Source organism: Chenopodium album, chromosome 7, assembly GCF_948465745.1.
Source record: "Chenopodium album chromosome 7, dcCheAlbu1.1, whole genome shotgun sequence".
Lineage (NCBI taxonomy): Eukaryota > Viridiplantae > Streptophyta > Magnoliopsida > Caryophyllales > Amaranthaceae > Chenopodium > Chenopodium album.
The window spans coordinates 55,130,229-55,151,264 of record NC_137840.1 but is presented as its reverse complement, the minus strand read 5'-3'; the positions used below and the strand labels follow the sequence as shown (position 1 = coordinate 55,151,264).

Below are 21,036 nucleotides of genomic sequence, written 5' to 3'. Positions count from 1 at the left end.
ATCAAATCACGTTTCACAAAATTTTTTTTATTATTTTTTTTAATATAAAAACGAAAATAATAATAAAATAATTGAATAAATAAATATTTTAGATAATATAACATTAGTTAAATACAGAATGTATATTAGATATTTCTCTTGAAATAGTTAGTATAATAAAATATGGACCAACCTTAAAAAAGATAATTAAACCTATATTATTAATTTAGAAATCCAAAAATAATTAATTATTCAAATGATTAAATACTTATATTTGGCGCCAAATTCAAATATTATTTTGGCTCCAATTAATGAATTTACTAAAATACCCTTTTTATAAAATAATTCTTAATTAATTAATTTTAAAATACATATGAAAATACGGGGTATTACAAACTCAATCCACTATAATAAGCCAAAACAATATAATCCTAGTTACAACCTATTATCACTACAAAAAAATGTCCATATAGAAACGGAATTCTAGCGACGGAATTTTATCCGTTTCTAAATTAGAGACGGAATAAAAAAATCCGTCTCTAAATTAATTTAGAGACGGAATTTAAAAATCCGTTTCTAATTTAGAAACGGAATTAAAAATTCCGTCGCTAAATTAGCAACGGAATTGAAAATCCGTCTCTAAATTAGAAACGGATTTTTTTCCGTTGCTAAATTAGCAACGGAATTTTTTTTCCGTTGATGAATCTAGCAACGGATTTTTTTCCGTTGCTAAATTTAGAGACGGATTTTTTTTCCGTTGCTAAGTTAGCAACGGATTTTTTTTTCCGTTGCTAAGTTAGAGACGGAATTTTTTTTTCCGTTGCTAATATGAGCAACGGATTTTTTATTCCGTCTCTAGATAATTTTTTAAACTAATTATTTAAAATATTACATTAGAGACGAATTATGTAAGTTAAATTCATCTCTAAACTAGAAACGGATTTTCAAATCCGTCTCTAAATTAGAGACGGATTTGAAAATCCGTTTCTAAATTAGAGACGGATTTTAAATTCCGTTTCTAAATTAGAGACGGATTTTAAATTCCGTTTCTAAACTAGAGATGGATTTTAAATTCCGTCTCTAATATTTCTTTCATTTATTATCAATTATGTGCGTAAAAGTAAACAAATAATATTTGGTATAGTTGGTAAGAGTATCAATATTTGACATTGAGGTCACGGGTTCGACTCCTACTAACAGTAATATTGCGATTGGAGATTCAAGGAGCGTTACATGGAAAGCCGAGTCGGGTTGACCCGAGTGAGGTCGACCCAAATAGCAGCTTTTTTTTCGATTCAAAATATTTTTTCCGTTGCTGAATCTAGCAACGGATTTTTTTTTCCGTTGCTGAATCTAGCAACGGATTTTATTAATCCGTTGCTAAAGCTAGCGACAGATTTATTTTTCTGTTGCTAAATCCAACGACGGATTTATTTTTTCCGTTGCTAAATCCAGCGACGAATTTTTTTTTCCGTTGCTAAGTCCAGCGACGGATTTTTTTTTTCCGTCTCTAAATTCATTTAGCGACAAGGTTTTTACCAACGGAGTGATTCCGTTGATAAATCCGTAGCTAGCTATGTCCAGCGACGGATTTTTAGCAATTAGCAACGGATTTCACCTGTTGCTAAAAGGCCAAATTTTTGTAGTGTATAATTCAGAATTTTCTCACAAGTTCCTATCTAAACCTGTTACTCGATAGGACCCTATCCTACCCAATCCAATTCCCTAACTTAGATTCACTCGGCACTCCCTGAATGCTCACACTCAGCTTCAATCTTGAAGCCTATAATCTGTATGCAATATGCTTAACACTCACCCAAACCAAAAACAATACAAACTCTTTAACTCTAATATGTGACTAGAAAGCTACACATGGAATCCGAAACTAATATGACAAAGTTTAGACTTGGCATACTTACACTTTAGAGCTCTTTTCAGATTCTTCATGCATAAACTAACAAAGTTGTGCAAATTATGAATTCTACTTTATATACAAGAAGTACTCGTATGCAAAGTAGGGTTTTCAAAAGATAGAAATTATAAAACTACTATTTTTATAATAACACGTTTTATGTAAATCTTTTGAGAAGAAAATCTTTTCAGGAAACTTATCAAAGATATAATTTATGAAAATAATATCATTTTGTATAGCCAGATTTTATAAAATAAAATCTTTCATAAATTAAAAACTTATCTTTTAAAAACTTTCCATTTATAAAGTTTGCCATGCTTTGTCACGCTTCTAATAAATTCCATACATAAACTTTCCTAACATATTTACAACAATCCTTAGAAAATAAACATAACATAAATTTATACAGTTTAGTTGGATTGCTTCATCAATCGTTGTACGTTAAGGATACTCGGGCTTCACGCAGACTAGGATCAAGTTCCCGTTGTCCTTCACTCTTCAGCTCCTTGCTAGAACTTCGTAGGTCAAGTTCTTATAGAACTTGCTGCCTTCTACGCAGACCAAGTCAATCTTCTCAACTTGCTGTCAAGATCCTGTTAGGGAACTTCTCTTAGTGTTTCTGTTAAGGAACTTAATTAGTTCCATTTCTACTTTCTTTAACTTTATTTCCTTAGGATCTCACTTCCACTTTCAAAGTCAACTTCACTTGTTCTAATCAAAACACTTAGAGAAAATCATTAGTTGAAGTTTGCTTTTATTCATCATTATCAAAACTTCAACAAAATTAAATCAAATGCAACATTTGCATATTGTAGGTGGTACAATCCACTTTTTCTTAACCAATTAAAAAAAAAGAATTTTTTTTTGTTATATAAATTTAATTCAAAAACTCACCTATTTCCCCCTTCGTGACATATAAACGCAGTTGTATCGTTTGTATTAGAAAATTGCATAAACATAGCATAGTAAAGTTTGAAGAAAAAACAAAGGTGATTCTCCAAAGACGCTTGAAAAGACTTACTATTTATATATTTTTTTTCTTTTACTATTATTCAAATTTTAGCATTTTCATAGAAATAGATCCTTCATTAAAGACATCTTTTCTTATATATTTCCTCCGTTTCTTTTTAGTTGACACGTTTTTTTAGTCACGTTTGCCAATGCACAAATCAAATCATTAATATCTTTAATATGCAAATGCAACATTTTGCATATTGTAGGTGTGTGGATAGTGCTAAAGTCAAAACGTGTCAACTAACAAAAAACGAAGGTAGTATAATTTATAAGATACTTTTCCAACTTAATCACCGCACTAAAACTCCTCATCCTCAATTTCTATTAATTTTACTTTTTATAATAATAAATAAATAAATAAATAAATAAATAAAAGTAAAAAAACCTATCATTTTCCATTTAAACTTCTTATACTATAACTTCCACTAAAATAAATTCAGTAACTTTCACTATCATATTTACAAAAATAAATTAATACATCCCGTCCCCACAATTAACAAAGTCGTTTTAACGATAACCCTCCAAAACCCCAATGTTAAACTCTCATGCATTTAGGTTTTTTTTTTTTAATTATTTTTTTTAATCTTTTAAACAACAATAACTACCCATCCCACAATTTTTTTTAACTTAAAAAAAAAAAAAAATCAATAACTACCCATCTCTCAATTTTTTATTTTTTTTTGTATTTTTCGGATGGACTACTACTAACATTTTTTTTAAACACTACATACAAACATTCTACTTTGTGTGTGTGTTTTTTTTTGTATCTATGCCATGCATTTGTACGGGTATACAGTTCCTTTATCAACAATTCACCATAGCACTCAAAATTCCCAACATTTCAATTATATGCATTTTTTAGGGACTACCCTCTAAACAACTTCCACTTCTCTAATCATTGAAACAAAAAAAAAAATAAAAAAAATAAAATGCATAGCATATTTTTTTCTCAACTGACCTCTCATCGAATAACTACTTACAAAAGAACAAAGTAACTCCTAGAGCACTGATGGAATAACCCCTATAACACTAACCGAGTAACTCCTATAACACTGAACAGTTAACCACTATATATATATAGTTTTGACAAAGTAAACCCCAAAATAGCTGGCCACATTGCGTGGCCATCGACATATAAAAGTTACACTATGTTCTTTGAGCTTCTTAGCACAACGAAGAACATTAGATTTCAGCAGAGCAGGTGTCAGCAGGGTAGAACAAGTGATAGTAGATTATTAATACACCCTAACTTATATAATTCAAAAGTACTTTTCCAACTTTTAGCCACATCACCCTAAATTCTTAATCCTCAATTTTTGTATATTCGCGTTCGTTTGGCATCATTGTGTATTTCTATTTTTTGGTTTTTTATTTTTTAAAATCATATGATAACATGTAATGAATCAAAAATTAGTCAAACTTATTAAAATAATTATAATTTTGAAAACTGAAAACAAAAAACAATGTCAAACAAGCACTTCACTTTTTATTTTTTAATTAATTTTAATTTTCTTAAAGAAAAAAAACTACGTTAAAAAAAATTTCATTATAACTTCCAATAACAAACTATTAGCAACAAATTTAAGGGGGAAAAAAAAACACAAGAAAATGAGAAAATAGAGAAGAGCGGGAGTAGAAAATAGAAAAAAATCTGGAGTATTCTAGTATCATCTTCCTCAACTACAAAGCTTGGAATCTGCCTTCATAATCTACTCTTTCTCCCATTTACCTTTCTTTCTTCTCTTCACTTGTTGCTCTTCAAGGTATGCATTGCTTCAATTTCCCTATTAATTTCCGTTTATTCTTACACTTGATTTCGAATTTTGTGATTTCTTATCTTTAATTTCATACCCTTTTAGATTTTGGCAACAATTTATGATGATTCATTACAATTATGCTTTCTGATTACAATTGGTATAACCTAGTAATTTCTTTTTGTTTTGTTTACCAATTTTAATTTTAACCCAAAATTTGAAACAAATTTGAATAATTGAATTGTGCAGTTGCCTGTTTAATCTTTTGTTATTGATAATTGTATATATTGGCTTCATTGGGTTTAATTTTGTTGAATTATTCAATATATGATTTTGTTTATTATTTTAATTATTATTTTTAAATAACTCGTCAAATCTTTGTTTAGGTGTATCATATTCAAGAAAAATTCTTGCAAATTTCTTTCCTGTTTTGGGGGGTGGTACGCAGAGGCGGTCGGCTCGGTGGGAGCGAGGGTTTAGTTTGTATATTCTGGGGTTGGGGGTGGGGGGGGGGGGGGGGGCAGTGGGACATATTGATTTGCATTGGTTTGTATATGATCTGGTTATTGTTGTTATATAGTGGTGGTTATACTTGATGCATTTGGTACTCGAATTGATGCATGTATGTTACGATAAGACGATAAATGTTCGTTATGCATAATCTTCGGTAAATTGGATATTGACATTCAGCTTTCGTTACGTAGGGTTTTAAATTGATTGTTGGTAAGTGAAAAGGAGGAAACCTTGATCAGTTTCATTTCAAGCAAGTTGTCTATAGAAGCTTAAATTGAAAGATGGATATTGGTGGAAGAAGGGTTTCGAGGGGTATGCTGCCTTTATTGGCTTTGCATACCGTGAGCGAGTATTACAGGCTTCAGCGAAAACCTCCTGTGACTGCTGGATTGTTGGCTGCTAATACTCTCATCTATCTAAGGCCTGCTTTTCTGGAGTCTATCCTCCCCCATATCAATGAGGTTTGGTTCAATGCGCATCTAATCCTTAAGGTACTCTGTTTCACCTGATTAATAAGCTTTTTTTTTTTTTTTTTTTTCCTTCATATATTGTTGTTTATCACACGACCCTTCGCACCCATGAAAATCTTTTAACTGTTCTCATTGTTAGTTCATCCTAACTTTTGCAGCTTACATTTATATGAGTTGCTGCATGGTTTTTATCTTGCTGTTTCTCAACTTTCAAGCTCAAAATACTATTGTCTCTAGCTTTTTAGAACTTGTATGTGGTTCTTGTTGGAGAAATTAAATAAATTAACTGAGTGGTATGGAAAAGTAAACACAAAATTTTTCTGCACCGCTGCCTTGCTTTATTTTTTCTGACATAAAACTGACATGGGTTTTTGAGTGTGGATTTATTGACATATATATGTCCATAATTACTATGATCATGGGATTTATGGCCAGGGGAAAGGAATTGCTATCATTTAAATAGCAGATGCTTGCCTCTAAAAACTTGTGTACAATAACAAAGCCTTAGTCTCAAAGTGATTACTTGAATCATCATAAGGATCCATTAAGAAAAGTAAAACAAGAAGTATAAATATTCAACAACTTGTATACTTCCTCCGTTTCTTTTTAGTTGCTACATTTTCCTAGTTTAGAAATTTTTAATTAGTTGCAACACTTTCCATTTTTAACATTCTTTTTTCTTTATCTCTCTCCTACCCACACGGGTCCATCTTATTTTTCTTTCCATCTTTCTCCTCTTAGAAAACTGTCTAGGAGACCGTGAAAATAAAAGTGTAGCAACTAAAAAAAAACAGAGGAAGTTATAAAAATAAATTGACCAACAAGTTGATTCTAAAACTAATCAGGATTTACTATGACAGAATTCAAAAGTGCCTTTTAGTGCTTATCTATCTTTTAACTATTAGGATAGTGGGTTGTTAACTTGTTACCATGACTGGTATTAGTGGGCACTCCCCATGTTAAAGTAGGTTGAATCTTGAATCCTCATGAAACTATGGGAGCCATAACCATAACTTAGTAAGTTAGTTGTTGCATGTCCCTTACTACCTCTAGTAGGTGGTTGTCAAGTGATGGTGTGAGGTTGTTTCTGCCACTAAGAAGGGAAAATGATTATGACACTGTAGGATAGAAATCATGATGCCTGTCCCAAGTTTCTCCTTTGCTTGTTTTCATGCCCATGCCTAGGTAGAGGGATACCGACTTGTGCATCCAATTTGAATGTTGATCATTGAAGGTTGATGATTTTAAAGGAATTCTTTGTCAGCTGTATTATTGGGTTTTTGTTAATTGGTTAGTATCGTTACCACCTTCATTTTAAGCCTTGTTGATGATTTGGTTTGCTTTCGCTAAAGTTAAGTAATGATATGATGACAGTGGAATACGATGTAGTGTCCACACCAAACAAAAAAAAAAAAAAAAAAAAAAAACCACTTAGCTGCTGGTATTGTCCTTCTTGCTGCAGCTGCTGTTCATCTTTTCCGTTCTTGGTGCTGCAGCTTAATACTTCATTAAGGCTCTAGATTGTCAACAATGATCTAATTTAGATACTGTTGCTTAGAACCTGTTTCACAGGATAGCTGCTTTAAACTCCTTTTTCATCTTTTTGATTTGCACCATTTTTTTTTTTTTTTTTTTTTTTTTTTTTTTTTATACTATATATATATATATATATATATATATATATATATATATATATATATATATATATATATATATATGTGTGTGTGTGTGTGTGTGTGTGTGTGTGTGTGTGTTATTTTGTTTAAATACTGGATTTATTGTCTAGACTACGCAGTAGGGTGTCAGGATTGGTAGATTTGTTACTCCCTGTTTAAGGTAATTGGGAATCTGAATGTTTATTGCAGTGTTGAAGGTAGAAGATGGTTTTGTATTCGAGACTTGGGAGATGGGTGTCTCTCCTTAATTTGAATGTTGCTTAGGGGTATTTGTGGGAATTGGTTGTGGCGTTACTTTTTTAGTTGAGTTCCTTTGACAAATTGTCATTCAGAGCAACCATAGGTTATGCAAAAATGGGTGATCTATGATGGTGCATTTTTGTCTATGGAAGCTCATTTTTTAGGTCTCCTTTATGTTCTTTGACTTCTTTATTTTGGTCGGGTTTAAAATAGGGAATGGTCAATATCTTTGGTTTTTTGTAAGGATGTTTTTTTTTGGGCGGGGAGAGGAGGGGGGGGGGGGGGGGGAGCTACCTTATTTTCATCTCCCACTTTTGTTCCACCTTTGCACCATATCAATACATCATGATGCCCTCGTGTTTGCTTGCTTTCCATGTTGGGAACACTTAGGATCTGCTGCGAAGGTCTTGCATTTGTAGTACGATAGAGGGGATTATTTTCATATTTAAGGTTCTGGCTCTTGGTTTATCTCATGCAAAGGTTTTATGGTATTACGAGTTAGGTAGATGATTAGTTAGGGACCAATTCATGCTAGTATGTCTTACCCATCTTTGCTAGTATGCTACTTCCATTTTATAGTAGCCTTTTTTTTTAATTTTTTTGTTTTTTTTGGATGGCTTATCTTTGCTTAAGGTGAGAGATTTTATATGCATATTAGCATTTCCACGAATTAGTAACATTTAGTTTTAGGAAAATTTTGGGGTATGCCAAAATTCTACTTTGATGACCTGTTTTATGCTTATAATTTATTTTGGCATTTAAATTTATTTCATTGAACACGAAAGATGTTGGAATGCCTTGAATCTGATGCAAGCTACTCAGCATGGGGGATTAACTTATTTTCGTCCTAGTCCATTCTGTTTCGGGGAGTACAACAATAATTTTCCTTCCTTTTGGCTTCTGGATGATTTTTTTTTTCATTGTCTTTGGAGTAGATATCTTATCTGCATGGGAACTCCTGAGTCCTGACCAGTATTAAAGTAGTGATTTGGCTTAGTAATACTCTCTTCTCCCAAAATTTCAGGTCTTCAAGCCTATAGATTCCCATCCTCCCAACTTGAATTTGTCAAAACTTATAAATATTGTTGCTGCTGAGAAATTCATTTTTCGGCAGCAACTTGATGTTAAAGGGATATATCTTTTATCTTCTTATGTAAATGCATGCAAAGGACGACTACTCATTGGATACAGCTTCCAGTTCTGTTTTTCTTTTCTTTTTATTTTGGCTTGCCAAGATGTGTGGTTTCATATTTGCTTGAGCAGAACATCCATTTACACTAGACACGGACTATCTTTAGGCTATCATTTATCTGTTAAGCTACTCACATTATAGTAATGTTTGAAATAACCTTTCTGTTTTCTTCTTTGATTTTTACAGTATAAGGATCTTAAACGATTCTTTTTGTCACCATTTTATCACATGGGTGAATCTCACTTGGTTTACAATATGCTATCCCTACTTTGGAAAGGAATCCAATTGGAGACTTCAATGGGAAGTATTGAATTCGCCACTATGGTTGCTACATTACTCACCATGTCGCAGGGAATAACCTTACTGTTGTCCAAGTCCCTCTTGTTATTTGATTACCAGAAAGCGTATTACTCTGAATTTGCAGTGGGATTTTCTGGCGTCCTCTTTGCCATGAAAGTTGTTCTCAATGCCCAGTCAGATGACTACACATTCGTGCATGGCATCCTTGTACCTTCACGTCATGCTGCATGGGCTGAATTGATTCTCATTCAGATGATTGTACCAGGTGTCTCATTTCTTGGTCATCTTGGTGGGATATTGGCTGGAATTTTTTATCTGCACTTGAAGAGATCATATTCAGGTCCTAACCCTTTGAGATCCATCATTAGAAGTCTGTCTGGTGTAGTTAGTTGGCCCTTGACATTTTTCCGGGGCTTGATACGGCCGAGAAGGTATTCTGGCAGAGGAGCTGTTGGGAGAGGAGAGAGAAGCAATGTGACTGGAGTATGGAGATGTCCTGCTTGTACATTTGACAATTCAGTTTTGCTGTCTGTGTGCGAAATGTGTGGGACTGGTATAGATGGAAGCGACTTTGCATCAAATATGCAGAATAACCTCTCCCTAGACGAGCTGCGACGCAGGAGGCTTGAAAGATTCAGCTCTAGCAGATAGCATCCTGGTGAGTTGATATTTGATAGCCAACTAGCCTTGGAAGAAATCTTGGATATGGAGTCTTACAAACTAACTACTGAGTACATCTGAAGACAGATCAATTCTGATCCTTTTTGCTTATTGCTTAGTCAACTTTTTAGTTACCCATTAAACGTTTGTACATACGAATATAGAATTGATTTGGTTTATATATGAATGAATATTCTTGAGTGATTTAGCCTTTGTACCACAACCACTAGGGCTGTCATAAGTCAACCTTTTTAGAGGTCATGTGCAATAAGGAGTATAGAATTTGTCCTTTTATTCAAATTACCATTAGAAAAGAAATATTCGCACATATTTTAAAATCATCAATGTTTTGCGAAAATGAGCTTTTAATACTTAAGACTTATTTATTTATTTTTTTTAACCGAAAAAAAAAACAACTATTTTACCCCACCCTTTAGAGAGCAAATTATAAATTCATGCTGTATTTACCAAAAACGAAATGACAAGTCATTTTTGAAAAAAAAAATGTCAAGGCATTAGTTATGTTGAAATGCACAAGGAATTACGTACGTTAATAGTTGTGAAAAAAGTTTTGTTTTTTTTTTTTTTTGGGGAAAATAAGTTGCAATGGGACTTGAATAGTTGGCCATTGTTGTGTATTTAGGACTTTATAAAAATGTTTAATAAATGCAGTATACATTATTTATTCTCGTATATTTCTTCTAACGCTGCGTTCATTTCACCTTATTTTTTGCTGAACTAAAATTATTTTTACTGAAACAAAATTATATTTGTTGAACTTAAATTATTTTTACTGATTTTAATTAATTTTACTGAACTGAAATTATTTTTGCTGAATTGAAATTATTTTTACTGATTTACTTTTAAAATTCTTATTTATGAAAACTGAATTTTACTGAACTGAACTTATTTTTACTGAATTGAAATTATTTTTACTGAACTTAACTTATCTTTACTGAATTGAAATTATTTTAACTTAATATTATTTTTTAGGTGAAGTGAACAGGGCTATTTTTGTTGAACTGAAATTATTTTTACTGAAACAAAATTATATTTGCTGAACTTAAATTATTTTTACTGAACATAAATTAATTTTACTGTACTGAAATTATTTTAGCTAAACTGAAATTATTTTTAATGATATTCTATTATAATTCTTCTTTAAAATAACTGAATTTTACTATACTGAACTTATTTTTATAGAACTGAAGCTATTTTTACTAAATTGAACTTATTTTTAGTTAATATTTTTTTTAAGGCGAAGTGAATAGGGGCCTAAGTTGTTAACTTCTACTTTATCAAAGTAATACTAGTGGATTAACCCTACAGTGCAAATAAAAACTCTCTCTCTCTAGCGCCCCTCAACCCTTTCGCCTCCCCATAACTTCTCCAGCCATGAGGCTCGTCGGCCAGCGTGCGGCTCACCGCCCATGCCACGGCGTCGGCGAGTCTCCGATCTATTCCTTTAGTATGTTTTTTTCCTTTCTCTTTTGCGTTTTAGTTTTCGTTTTGGTTTTTGGTATTTCCGGCCTAGCATCGCGCACCGCTTCCCCTTTTCGGCCGCTCCAGTTCCTCACCGGCCTTGATGCCGGCTTGCCGCCGATTTTCGTTGCCGCTTCCCCGCCGTAGCTATGCCCCTCCGTTTTGTCCGTCGTTGCGTCGTTGTTTTCGAGAACGGGGAGGGAGATCCCTCTGAGTCCCTCGCGTAGGGCCGTTCTTAGTCCCTCGCGTAGGGCTGTCGCTGCCGCGGTTCAGGGGTGTGGGGGGTATGGGCTTCTCGGGCGGGCCTTGGTGGCTCGGGTTTTATTGTCAGGCGGCATGTGGGTTGGGTTGGTGAACCTCGGAGCTTTGGTGATTGTGCTCGGAGTGGCGGCGGGGTGGGTTGTTAGGGTTTCGTTCGTTGTCTTAGTTTTTATGTTTCTTCCTGTTTTCTCTTTTAGGAGTCTTTGTGTGCTTTTTAGTTTTGTTATTTTTTCTGTCTGTGTGGTGTGGTTGGGTGATATGGGGCATGCAGATCGGTGTACCGATCTTCTGGTGCAGGATTTAAGCCGGGTTTTTTGGCTATGGGGCTTCGGTTTGATCTTCTGTTGGTTTGAACTAAAGGGTTATGCTTCCATGCCGATATCCGTGTTTGAATCGGAGATTGTCTTGTCTAAGGTGAAGTGTACGACACCAATTTTGATTTCGGGTCGAGGAGTATGGGATTCTGAGCCAATGAAGGTTCACGTCAGAAACTACAACATATTGCCAGACCCCCTTGCAAGAGGCTGCATAGGACAACGTTATATGAGCCAAGGGTACTTAAGAAAGTCATTTTGCGAGCGCAATTGTAGTTTCCTTTATTTCGAACTTGTAATTGGTTCTTTTGTCTTTGTATTGTTCGATTACGATCTCTTATGTAAGTGCCGTATGACTTATTATTAATGAATTTTAATCTCCCCCCTTCAAAAAAAAAAAGTAATACTAGTGGATGTCTCATTCAACGACTGAGTTACCTTAGTTTATTAAGATTTTTTAATTTATTTTTATTTATTTATTTATTTATTTATTTTGTGTCAATTAGGGTCTGTTCACATTTACTGAGCTGAACTGACTGAACTGATTGAAGCTGAACTGAACTGATTGGAGCTGAATTGAACTGAACTGAACTGAGCTGAGCTGAGCTGAAATGAATATTTTATGAGAGAAGGAAATTAGGAGTTGAATTGAACTGATTAGAGCTGAACTAAACTAAACATAATTAATTGGAGCTGAGCTGAACTGAATTGACCTGAAATTAACTAATGTGAATCGACCCTTACTTTATTATTGAGTGAGTTGGTAACTTTGTCTTCCTACCTACGGGTGGAGGAAGATTAAAGAGAATTTATAGGGGATATTACCTACACAAAAAATGAAAAAATTTCAAAGTAGCAAACTTTAAAGAAAAAATGGAACAATATCTCGAAAATTACATGGAACACAAACTAATTCATATGAGCTCCACATTTTTCAAATACTAGAAACAAAGGCTTATAATCTCTTTGTACTGCTTTTTGCCCTATTGTAGAAAATTAGGTCAAAATTTGATTAAAAATATCCATTAATCTATAAGAGATTATATAGTCAAGTGAGGTCTTGTTAAATTTATCTCATTGTACATTTTATTAATACGAAGTTTTTATAATTTTTACGCGCATAATAATAAGTCATAAATATTATAAGACGCATTTTAGAAACCGTGAAAAGTCAAATGAGGTAAGAAATAGGGATAGAGAGAGTCAAGAAGTGTTAAAAGTTGACCCGATCAATCTGATATGATCTAACTCGGATCCAAATTAAATTTCGACTTATATAAATACAATAATTAAGCATGAGTCAACTTTAAAATACACTCAACCCGATTTTACAAATTCCAACCTTAATACTCGAATTAACACCTCTATCAGGTGTTTTCTCTGATGTAAGAGAATGTAGGGTAGGTGTGATAAATGATTGAATCTCTCCCAAAAATAGGGGATATCTCCCTATTTATAGGGTCATTGGGAAAGGTGCCCTCTCTTAGGTCATTTGACCTAGATTTGGTGGGCCGCGCCGTTTTGCGGCGTTCTAGGGAATTGGGCCTAGAAGGCCGCAATACTGGAGGGTATCTGAGGCTGACACGTGTCAGCTAATAATTGGCCCAAGTGGACCTGTCCAAGCTTGACACGTGACCCTCTCTGATTGGTCCACATGGATAGGGTATTTTTACCCAAAACATTGTTGGATTCGTCTCATTGTATATGTTATTAATATCAAATTTTTATAATTTTTACGCGTATAATAATAAGTTATAAATGTTAAAAGACGCGTCTTGAAAATCGTGAAAAGTCATTTGAGGCAAGAAATAGGGACAGAGGGGATATAACATGTTCTAAACACCAAAAACCTACTAACATTGAGGGCCTGTTCATATTTACTTATTTTCAATTCAGTTCAGTTCAGTTCAGCTCTAATCAGTTCAGTTCAGTTCAGCTCTAATCAGTTCAGTTCAGTTCAGTTCAGCTCAGTTGTTAATTTTTTTGTTTTAGATGTTTTAGCATATTACAACAACGACAATAATAATAATAATAATAATAATAATAATAATAATAATAATAATAATAATAATAACAACAACAACAACAATAATAACAATAATAATAATAATAAAATAATAATAATAAAATAATAATAATAATAATAATAAAATAATAATAATAATAATAATAATAATAATAATAATAAAAATAATAATAATAATAATTATTATTATTTTAAATTAGATTCGTCGTTCAAAATGGTCACATGTTTTTTTATAGTTGAACTCATTGACAAAATGAGAGTACTACACAACAGTTACTAGCTTTCATAATCGGTTAGTTCTTCGTCTTCTTCTTCTTCATTAAGTTGCTCCATTACCTCGGCATTCCTCTTAATTGACTCCCATATCTGATCAGTTATTTGGTTTCGTACAATATCCATAACTGCTTTTCTGTTATTATCGTACATAGTATGATCTTCTATTGGTCCCATGACTTCAACTTGGTGCGTGAATGGAATCCCTAGTTTATGTAAACGAACAAAATTATGTAGAGTACAACAAGCAACGATTGACTACAGTAAAATATTGAAGAATACTTTTTATTTTTATATATATATTTAAAATATAATACACAAAAATTTAATAATTTAAAATATAATAATTTAAAATACAGAGTTATTTTTAAAACACTTTTATATTTTTCACAATCCACTATATATATTATCATTAATTTTCATAAACATTTTCATATATTTTTATGCATTTTAATTTTTCAGTTCAGTTTAGCTCCAATCAGTTCAGTTCAGTTCAGCTCCAATCAGTTCAGTTCAGTTCAGTTCAGCTCAGTTCAGTAAATATGAACAGACCCCTGAGTTATCATTCCTTATAAATAGTCGACCATATCAAGAATTGTTAAAAATTTGACCTGACCAATCCAATCCGATCTAAGTCGAATTCGATTTAAATTTTGATTTATATGAATACAATAATTTAGCATGAGTCAACTTTAAAATACACTTAGGTCATGTTCTGATACGACTATTTTCAGTTCAACTCTAATAAGTTCAGTTTAGTTTAGCTCTAATAAGTTCAGTTCAGTTCAGCTCTAATAAGTTCAATTCAGTTTAGCTCAGTTCAGTTTAGTTCAGCTCAGTTCAGCTCTAATAGTCCATTTCTGTTCAGTTCAGTTCCTAATTTCCTTCTCTTATAAATATTCATTTCAGTTTAGTTCAATTCAGTTCAGCTCTAATAAGTTCAGTTCAGTTCAGTTCAAATCAGTTCAATTTAAATAAGTTCAGCTCTAATAAGTTTAAATCAGTTCAGTTCAAATCAGTTTAGCTCAAATCAGTTCAGCTCTAATAAGTTCAGTTTAGTTCAGTTCAAATCAGTTCAGTTCAAATCAGTTCAGTTCAAATCAGTTCAGCTTAATCCGATTTTACCAAATCCAACCTTAATACCCGAATTAACACCTCTATCATGACTACGCTTTTTCCCGGAACAAGTAGTAGCTCACGAGGCCTTCCAAAGGGAGGTTAGTTATGTATGAGTAAATGCATAACGAGGGGCATGGGGGTCATTTCACGTAAATGCATTTTTGAATTTAGAGTTGTACCACTGGGTGATCAATTGTATCACTAGATGATTAAATGGTATCATTGAACATTTCAGTGGTACTATTTATGAAAGTAGTGGTATTATATATTCATTCAGTGGTACTCACTACGTGTAGAAATAGTATCACTACGGTAGAAATTGTATCACTACATAGTCAATGATAATATCTAAGCTTTCAATGGTACAGTTAAAAAATGACCCCACTTACCCATCTCTCTCCTCCTTTCTCTCACCCCCATGTGCTTTTTAATATTTTAGTATTTGTTATGCATTTGCAAATGCATAACTAACCTCCGTCACTACTTCCTTGTAGCTCAAAGTAATTACCTTTAAAGGTTAGTTCCCACATTTCCCTTTCTTTACTGGCGCGGTGAAATAAGTCAGCACAAAAAGTGAAAAAGCAGTTGAGAAATGAGAAAAAGCCAAAACAAAATTCTACGCATTTAAAATTACATCCCATAAAATCAGTTATCATTCATTCGTAATCGTAGCTCACCTTCTCCCATCTAATCTTTCTTCTCTCTCATCATTTAAAACTATCTGCTCATCTTCACCTACTTTCTATTATTCACACAAACAAATCAACCCAGAATTTCATTTCATTTCAATTGAATATAATTTATTTAATCCAATTAAAATCAAATTAAATAATATAATTCTATAGAATGCCAACTCAACCCCAAGTCAAACACGCTGCTTTAGCTTTACCCCCAAATTTCTGCCGATTTTTCTACTGATTTTACCGAATTAATCCCAAAACTAACAACTGGGTTTTGCTCAAAATCAAATTTTGAGAAATGGGTAATCGATTTATTTGTATGTCTAAGAAAGATACCAAAATTAATGGATCAAAAAGTAGGAGAATGGGTAGTAAGTCTCAGAGAAAGTTGCTTGAAGATGAAGAAGTTGCTTTACATAGAAGAGCTTTATCAATGGCGCTTCATCAACATCAGTTGTCTCAGAGATTTGATCCTGGTTCTATGTCTTCTCGCCGAGTTGGCGGCGCTACTTCTCGCCGCCGCACTCTCTCTGACCCCTTTTCGAACTCCAAACAGGTTCTTTGTTTTTCCTTACCTATTTTTATTTTATTTGATTTGATTTGATTTGATTTTATGTATTGTTTAGTTTTCGGTTTGTTTTATATATATACGGTCTCAGTCGATATGAGATAAAATCTTGGTTCATGTAGCCGACCCACGAAAAGTAGAATTTATATATAATTGATTATATAGTCAACATACATGAGAAAATTATATTTGATTTAGTCGTTTTTTATTTGTATAATGATGGTATGAATAGAAAGTTTGATTATTATGGTGTTTGAAAAGTGAAGTGGAAAGAAGAAGATTCAATGGTATTTTTTTTGGAACCTAAATCTGGATCTTGTAAAAGCTGGTACAGAATTATGTAACTTTTACTTTATGAATAAATTTATTTATTTTGCCCCTTTTCTGCAGTATAAAAAGTTGATGGTGTAAAGTTGTTAATTATTACCCTATCATGATGTAAAAAAGTTAGAGAGTTTATCATTGTACTTCAAAGAGAATTAGATTTCATATGGTTTCCTTTTCCTTAATACTACGTATATAATACTCCAATAAAATACTACAGTATATGTAAAGGAGTAAGTGCACTAGCATCACTCAGTTTATTGTAAATTCCTTTTTTTTTTTTTTTTTTTTTTTTTGAAGGTGGTTATTGAGTAAGCTTTTAGCAAATTGAATTCCCTTGTGTTGCCTTCATCGGTGTTTCATGTTTCTTTGGTGATTTAAAGTTTTAAACCTCTTACCAATGTTACTCGTGTACCAGTTTGGGATAGAGAAGTCGTAGCTCTCAGAGCTGAAAAGATATCACGTCATTTGCACCATCTTGTTAGCTAGATTTTTTTTTTTTTCTAAAATTTAATAATGATAGTTTACCTATGGAGGTGTAAGAGGTAAATTAAAAGGGCAGTGTATGTTTGTTTATAAGGGTGACCATTGTGTGATGATGTAAAGGCATCATTGATGTGAGAAGGGCACTTTTGGTAGTAGAATTACTAGAATTAAAATTAGTTTTCTATTAGCTTGATGAATAAGATAGGTAGTTTGCACAAGGGAAAACTCTACATGTAGAGCATATTAAAGAGAGAATTATGTGGAAGATTATTGAGAGTTTTGTGTTTGTTTTTGTGACACTTTGGTAGCTTACAAGTCTCTCGAATACTTATGACTATGAAAATAACCTCTATTATTGGTGTTTTGTAGTAATATATCAATCAAACTTCATCTTCTTCCATATATATATATCTCAATATTTATCTTTTTAATCTGTTCAAAGCTAAGTTGAAATTTAGCAGAAGCCCATGTGAATGCTCACATTTACAACTGAACTTGTGACCCTTAAGTGTAATCTGTGTAAGGATGTCAACCAACTTTGTGGTGTCTTATATAATTTTATCGTAAAAATAAATAGTTTCCCCTTCCCGTGGAGGGTGATCTAATGCAAAGTAATGACGTTATCACAGCTGAATCTGAATATATTTTTTCTGATGTCTGACAAAGCTGAGTCTAAAGCATGTGGTTCTGTTATCTACACCCATATGCCCCTTCCTTTCGGGTTATCAATGCTCCCTTTCCTATAATTTCTGTAATAAACAATTTTAATGAAAACAGTTCCAGATTTATTTCTGTCGTTGCATTAAAAAAATATAGATAAGAAATCACAGTTATTTGAACCTTGCTCTAAGTTATTTTTGGCAATCTTTTTTTTTTTTTTTTTTCCGGTCCTAAACATTATGCAGAATGTAGCTTTCTTACAGTTCTTATCTTCCTCAGGCACCTGACTTTTTAGAAAACCTGAAAGGAACAAGATTTGTTTTAGTACATGGTGAGGGTTTTGGTGCATGGTGTTGGTACAAAACTATTGCTTTGTTGGAAGAATCTGGATTGCTTCCTGTTGCTTTAGATCTCAGTGGATCAGGTATAGATACAAAGGATACAAATTCAATTGCTACTCTGGTAGAATATTCTAAGCCACTGATTACATATATAGAGAACCTGCCAGATGATGAAAAGGTGAGATGCCTTTGATAAAAAGTACTTTTACCTATGTTCATTATATTATGTGACAAATGTATGGGCCTAACATTTGGGCTTCACTTGTAGGTTATATTGGTTGGTCATGGATGTGGGGGTGCATCTGTTTCGTATGCTATGGAGCAATTCCCGCAGAAAATTTCCAAGGCCATTTTTGTCTGTGCCACAATGGTATCTAGTGGACAAAAGCCCTTTGATGTTTTTTCTGAAGAGGTATCTATAACATCTCAGCATAATACACCTGTTGAGAATGATAGTTTTTATTCTCTAATTTACTTTAAACTAAAATAAGCATCTAATATGCAAAACTGCATGTAAGTATATACAGATTGCAGCTCTAGTATTAAGCATGTAAAAAGATTTTGGGGATGCCTAAATCTTTTTGATTTAGAATGATTGTTAGATGAAGGATTTTCCTTTTGCATGAGTGCATGTCTTGAATGATTATTTTCCATAGTTTAAGAAGAGAATGTCTTCACTATGTGCTTCCGTCTTCGTCTATGCTGGATTCTACTCTTCTCTATGATAAAATTCCATTGTAAAAGAGGTTAAAAGTTTCCATTTGGCTAAAAATGTCTATACTGGGCTTCACATATCCTCTGTTAGATCCAAGATAGGTTAAGATTGCCTATTTTCTGGTATGTCAGTGCAAAAGCATTTTTAATAGTTTAATGTAGTCAGATGTAATTCCACCTATTAACATTGTTTTGGTATGTGATATATCTTCCAATTTGCATTTTTTATTTTTTTAATTTTTTTAAGAAAAGTGAGCGGTATTTATCCAATTTGCATGAATTGATTAATTTGTTTCTGCAGCTTGGTCCTTCTGAAGATTTTATGAAGGACTCAAAGTTTTTGATTCATGGAAATGGTACTGATAATCCTCCCACGTCATTCATGTTGGAGAGGCAGCACTTGAAGGCTTTATATTTCAACCAGAGCCCTCTTAAGGTAAGTTCAGCTATTTTAAGTCACACACGCCAACTATAACAATTCACCTGGTGAATATATTAATTACATTAGTGACTTCTGCAAACTTTTGTACATGATGAGTTTGTCCTGTGGTCTATGCCTGGATCCGATTCATCCAATCTGATTACTCGTTTCAAACCCGAAGTTTACCCAAGATTACATGATCTATTTAAGTATATAACTATGAATTGTAATTTTGGATCTGGTCGCAATCGCGGTAATGGTCGAGGATGCAGGCAATATGTGATATGTAGCTGTTGTGGCCTAATATCTTGCTTGCGGTTAGCTAAAGATCATTAATGTGGTGATGCGGCAGAGATTAAATACCATGATTGTGCCCCAAACTAAGTCAATGTGACTAAACTGATTGACAACAAACCCTATTACGATCCATCTCAAATAGCCCTGAAGTGACTGACCCATCTCCCAAACTAATATTCCTACCTCCAAATCTTTCATGTCTGATTGATTGTGATCTGCGGCATCTGCTAGCATGTTGAGAGCTCAAGCCTATCAGAAATTGCACTTGCTTGATTGTTTTTACTTAAAGATAGTATAATACTTCATAATTATAATAAAATTCGTAGGAGTATTAGCGGAATTCAATTTGCATGAGTTCTCTCTCCCTCTCAGTTTGCACATTTGAGATGCTGATGCTGCTTGTACTTATTAAATTCTAAAGGAGACATTATTATTTCAGGATTTTGCTTTAGCCATGGTCTCCATGAGACCTATCCCTTTGGGACCCATTATGGAGAAGCTCTCATTATCGCCTGAGAAGTATGGTACGGTTAGACGTTTTTTCATTCAAACACTGGAGGATCGTGCACTTTCACCTGATGTCCAAGAAAAACTAGTCAGAGAAAATCCACCTGAGGGAGTCTACAAGATAAAAGGTAGTGATCATTGCCCGTTCTTCTCTAAACCCCAGTCGCTTCACAAAATGTTACTTGAGATTGCCCAAATAGCGTAGTTCAAGATAGCTCCGAAATGGTTGATGATCTGATGGTTTTCTGCTTATTGAATATGATATCATCTGCCATCTGAGGTTGAAATTGTACAGGAGAAAGAGAATGGTTGTATACTCTGTGCTACCTCATTTCATTTTGTCATATATACAGGAAAATCTTCGAATTCTTTTGTACACTCTTGTTGCATACTTCATATTAGATAGAAGAAATGCAGGTGTCATGTTTCTTTTAAACGCAAAACTCTCTCAATTCGTGTAGGAGTTATATCACCAATGGCATGACATGGAGTTGCTTGCTGTTGCTTTCCATTTCCTGGCTGCAACTTGTACTCATCCGTTGTAATAAACGGAGGTAAATTTTCGTACATCAACCTACAGGAGGGCAGGAAACGTATACAAGTTAACAAGTGTGCGAAAATGGAGGGGGTTGTAGGTAATAACTACTTCCTCCGTTTCTATTTAGTTGACGCGTTTGATTTAGGCACATACATTAAGGAGAGGAGAGAGAGTGAGAGAGAATGAAAAAGCAAGTGGGGGTAGTTTGTAAATATAAGGTAAAAAATTTACCCTAAAAGGAAGCGTGTCAACTAAAAAAAAAAACTTCCTAAAAAGGAATGCGTGTTAACTAAAAGGAATACGTGTCAACTAAAA

The 21,036-nt window shown here is 33.4% G+C and overlaps 2 protein-coding genes across 2 annotated transcripts; both read left to right on the top strand.

Annotated features, from left to right (window-relative positions):
* The first annotated feature begins 4,488 nt into the window (after nucleotides 1-4,488).
* Nucleotides 4,489-9,933, top strand: LOC145637938 (rhomboid-like protein 14, mitochondrial). The gene is made up of 3 exons (XM_081688936.1): nucleotides 4,489-4,668; nucleotides 5,364-5,663; nucleotides 8,937-9,933. The coding sequence occupies exons 2-3, from the start codon at nucleotides 5,454-5,456 to the stop codon at nucleotides 9,699-9,701; spliced, it is 975 nt and encodes a 324-aa protein (XP_081545062.1). The 5' UTR covers nucleotides 4,489-4,668; nucleotides 5,364-5,453; the 3' UTR covers nucleotides 9,702-9,933.
* A 5,933-nt stretch (nucleotides 9,934-15,866) lies between these two features.
* LOC145637937 (putative methylesterase 12, chloroplastic) lies at nucleotides 15,867-20,559 on the top strand. Its single transcript, XM_081688935.1, has 5 exons — nucleotides 15,867-16,421; nucleotides 18,183-18,422; nucleotides 18,513-18,656; nucleotides 19,260-19,394; nucleotides 20,116-20,559. The coding sequence occupies exons 1-5, from the start codon at nucleotides 16,164-16,166 to the stop codon at nucleotides 20,386-20,388; spliced, it is 1,050 nt and encodes a 349-aa protein (XP_081545061.1). The 5' UTR covers nucleotides 15,867-16,163; the 3' UTR covers nucleotides 20,389-20,559.
* The last annotated feature ends 477 nt before the right edge of the window (nucleotides 20,560-21,036 follow it).